Below are 4237 nucleotides of genomic sequence, written 5' to 3'. Positions count from 1 at the left end.
GGGGAGCGCAGGAGAGCGTGGGCTCGCCCGCCAGGCTCTCGCGGGAGTCGGGCACCGCCGTGCAGGCCTTCCCTGCAGGCCCGTGAGGAGCTGGGCCCGGGCCCGCCCGCCGCCCCGTGCCGGAGGGAGGAAGTGGTGCGGGCGGTTGGGAATGGCCCTGGGCTCCTTCTTGTCGGTCATAGGAACAGCTCCTTCTGGGCCCCGCCAGCGGGTGGCGTGTGCGTGTCGCTGCGGGAAGTGCCTGCGTAGCTGGGCTGGGAGAGCCGGTGGTGGCGGGAGCCCCGGCAGCCCGCCCTTCTGGTCACACAGTGCGAGGGAGGAGCAGAGGAAAGAGCCTTCGTTACAAACTCTTTCACAATGAATTTCTGCCTGAGATGCCATCTGCTCGGATGTTTTCATTTTGGCGTGCTGGTTAGAGCAATTCCTACAATACAAACCACTGAGTTAGTTACTTGTAAGTTAAGTGCATGTTTTCATACAAAAACGCAGTCATTCTTTTTGCTGTAGGTTCCAAATAATTACTCCAAGGAGCAGATTGTTCATTAAAAGAGATGAGATTGATTTTTATAAAATAAAAAATTACTATCAATCATCTCCTATTACACTTTATTTGGTAGACTTGTAAGGCCTCCTCATAAAAATGCAAATGGCCCAGTTTTTTTAAGTTACAAACACCTGCTTTTGCTGCTTGTAAGGAAGCCCTGGATGCTCAAGACTTTTCTTGCAATAAAGCATGAGCTGTAGCTAGTAAGGGAATATGTGTAATGTTAACTGGTTATCATAACTTCAGCTGTATCACAGTGTGATGGTAATTCACAGAATACAAGAGTTCAGTCTTATTAAGAGAGATCAAGATGAATTTTTTTTAATCCAAGTAAAGACTCTAGTAGGAATCATGCTAATTGTAGGCTGGCTTGTGTATGTGCTTACCAAACTTGATTTTGGAGTCAAGCCCCTGGAACTCATTCTGGAGACATACTACAAAAATGTCTACAACAAGGGCCAGAAATGGTGAAGCAAATGGCTGAAAGAGTGAAGTAAGGAGATGGCATTGGTCAGCATAATAATTGTTGTTGAGACTTTCTGCTACAGAATCAGTAAATACCAGATTTAAGAAGTGTTTTGAAGGAAAATGATGGGACAGATGCTGACCAGGAATTCTTCCAAAGGACAAAGAAAATGCAAAGGTGTTTGAAAATCTAGTAAGTAGATAATGGGATCTGAAATGATGAGCTGCTGAGAGAGGAGTTGTCTTCTCGCTGCCAACCAAGAGGTTGTAGCTATGATTCTGTAAAGGCAGCTGATGTGAAAAGGGAAGGATTAGATTCAGGAAATTGTATTCACTGAAGTTCTCTGGGTGTGAGTGTCTTGCTCACAGTTACCAATATCTGAAAAAGAAAACAATCTGTAAGTAGAGATAAAATGTTTAGATGAGGGTTTTAGTTTTCTGGATAAAGAAAACAAGTTGTGTATTAGATATAGAATCATAATCATCCAACTATTCAGGTTGGAAAAGACCTTCAGGATCACTGAGCCTGACAATCATCCCTACTCTACAGAGTTCTCCCCTAAACCAGATCCACCAACACCATATCCAAACGACCCTTAAATACATCCAGGGATAGTGACTCAACCACCTCCCATGGAGAGAAATTATTACCCCTTGTATGTGAGAATGTAGAGAAAGCACTTTATCGTAGTGTCACCAGTAGGAGTTCAAAAATAGGAGGGGTTGTATTAGGTGAAAGGTTCATTTTAGCCATGCCACACTGGAGCTAATAAGCTGTACACAAAATGTGAACGAGGCACCAGAGTTCCAGAGATAGATCTGTGGGTCCTCAGCACAGTACCTATGCTATGTTTGTAGAAAAGATCCAGAGATATGGGAAAGGCCAAAAGCACAAACATACCCAAAGAGAGGGAGGAAGATACTCATCCAAGTAGGAGGATTGCAAAAGATGCACCAGGAAAAGGAAGGAGTCATAGAAGCCACGGAAGGAAAAGCTGTGGTCAGCTGTATAAAGGCCAAGTGAAAAACCATATGAATGAGTCCAGGCTAAGAGAGATGGGAAGGAAAGATGTATGGCAGACAAGGGACCAGGAAAATAAAACAGTTTAAGGAGACAAGATTTGTTGGTTTGTCCTGGTTTCACTGAAAAGAAAGGCGGAGCAGCTTTTGAGGGCAGGCCATTAGTAGCCCCAAGTCAGCTGGGACCCTCAGTCCCAGCAGCTGACCTGAGCTGATGAACAGGTGTATCCTGTAACATTTACCTCATTATAGACCAGGAGAGTTGGTGGGTGCCAAGAGTTGTGTTTTCTGGGCCTTTTCTTTGGCCTACTGTGCTCTTAGCTCCTCCTGAGGACTAGGTTGAGTGTAAGTTTATATACTTTAGGTAGGCATTTGTATTAGTTTTGTTATTTCATTAAATTTGTTTATATTTCAATACATGGGGCTTTTCTTCTCTTCCCGTTTCCCTCTTTTGGCTGGCATGGGATCATTGGGTAAGAGAGCAAACTACTTCAGTTTACCCTTGGATATGGACTTAGTGAAGACATGGTCTTGCAACCAAACGAAAAAAATAATAGAAAGCTCTAGAGAAGCAAAATTAATCCTCTGTTAGCTTCCTGGGTTTTTTCCTCTGTATGAACAGGCTATGTTTTCCAAGACTTGTAGTTGGATTTGCTCTGCACAGGCAATTTATTCTCATTGTTAATTATTCCTAGGAGACTGTCCCTGGAGATAGTAATTAAGCAGTGCTGTTTTTTGTTCTTGGGCTCTGGAGCTGTGTCTCTATTACTGAACTTCTGTTGCCTAAAACAATTTTAGCCTATGCTAGATGGTTGCCTGGCATAGCTGGAGGAGTTAGTATAAAGCAGCTGGAGGCTGTAACAAGTAGGCAGTCTGGCAATGGCCACACTATGCTCGGGTGTGGAAGGATTTAACAGTAAAGACTCTGGCCAAACTCTTCCAGTTGACATGAAGACCATAAAATTGTTCTGGTTATTTAAGGTAATAAATAGGCATTGCCTATGTGTATGCTATCTCTGTTTGAACTTATAAATTCTGATAAAGTTTCTGCTAATTTCTAGAGTTTATTATAAAAGCCTCTTAAGCATTTTTTAAACTTAATTGGAGTGTGATATGGAAATTTCTAAGGAAAGATTTGTTATAACCGGCAGTAATTAGAGTTTTCTTCACCCACTCACCTGTCTTTCAAATAAAACCCTGTATGCACAAAACAGCTTAAAAAGTAGCTTATGCCACAGTTGACTTTGGAAAATCTGGCCAATCCAAAGTTAAAATTATGTGATAAACACACCCCCAGAATCTGGGCAATAAAGACTTCTGGAGTGAAAGATTTAAGTTGCGTCAAAAGTGCCTTTGCAGCAGTAAGTATAAGATGACATGCAGAAGAGAATAAATGCTGGTGTAGGACTGCTGCCTTTAGGCAATTTGGCTGTGGCTACTGTGTGTCAGAGTAAGATGATAAGAGGTATTGTGGCTAATTGCTGTTATCTCATGTAATGGGATACATGAGATATAAAGAGGTTTATGAGATACTAACCTGAAAAGTCAAATGTGGTCTGTGCTTGCCCACTGTGCACTGGGGTCTTGGTTCGTGCCGTAGTTTCTTCAGAGGCCTTGGAGGTGCACTTCACTGGCTTGAGCTCCCTGACAGAGCCATCACGTATCTGTTGGAAAGGTGGGGCACACTTACAGAGTTTTCAAGACAGGAGGTTTTAAGGCAGGCACAAAACATCTTGTGGTGTGTAGGATGCAACCTCTTGCTCCTAGCCTCCTGATGGTTTTGCCTGTTCTCTCCTGTTGCCTAGATTAATGTGGCCTCACCTAGAGGCAGCTCTGTGTGGATGACACCAGTACAGCAAGACATCCATCTTCCTACCAAGGCCCTAATTCGTTGTGGTGCATGGTTTATGTTATGCAACAGGGAGAGGCAACATATTTCCCAGCATTTGTTTTGAGGTTTCATTCATCTTGGGAAATGGAATATCAGGAAGATTTGCCTTGGAGAGAATAATTTGGAGTGCTTATCCGATACTTTGGGGGAAGGTGGAACATGGAATTTAGAAGGTAGCAAGATATGTACATATTTATATTGTTAGTATTGATATTGGTTTTATTTCTGATGGCTGAGTAAGGGTAACCTTAGCTTTTGGAGACTGTGGTACTTTAAAGACTCTGGTATGATGAATATGCATTCGTAATATATCTTGA

General features: G+C 42.8%; 1 protein-coding gene across 1 annotated transcript in view; it reads right to left on the bottom strand.

Annotated features, from left to right (window-relative positions):
• The window catches only part of LRPPRC (leucine-rich pentatricopeptide repeat containing), a 90931-nt gene extending 90532 nt beyond the window's left edge, over positions 1–399 (bottom strand). Inside the window, exon 1 of the mRNA XM_010004964.1 lies at positions 32–399. Within this exon, the coding sequence (XP_010003266.1) occupies positions 32–399 (368 nt within the window). The remainder of the gene's footprint in view (positions 1–31) is intronic.
• Positions 400–4237: the final 3838 nt, after the last annotated feature.

Source organism: Chaetura pelagica, unplaced genomic scaffold (assembly GCF_000747805.2).
Source record: "Chaetura pelagica isolate M959 unplaced genomic scaffold, ChaPel_1.0 scaffold13, whole genome shotgun sequence".
Taxonomy (NCBI): Eukaryota; Metazoa; Chordata; class Aves; order Apodiformes; family Apodidae; genus Chaetura; species Chaetura pelagica.
This window is presented reverse-complemented; position numbering and strand designations above follow the sequence as displayed.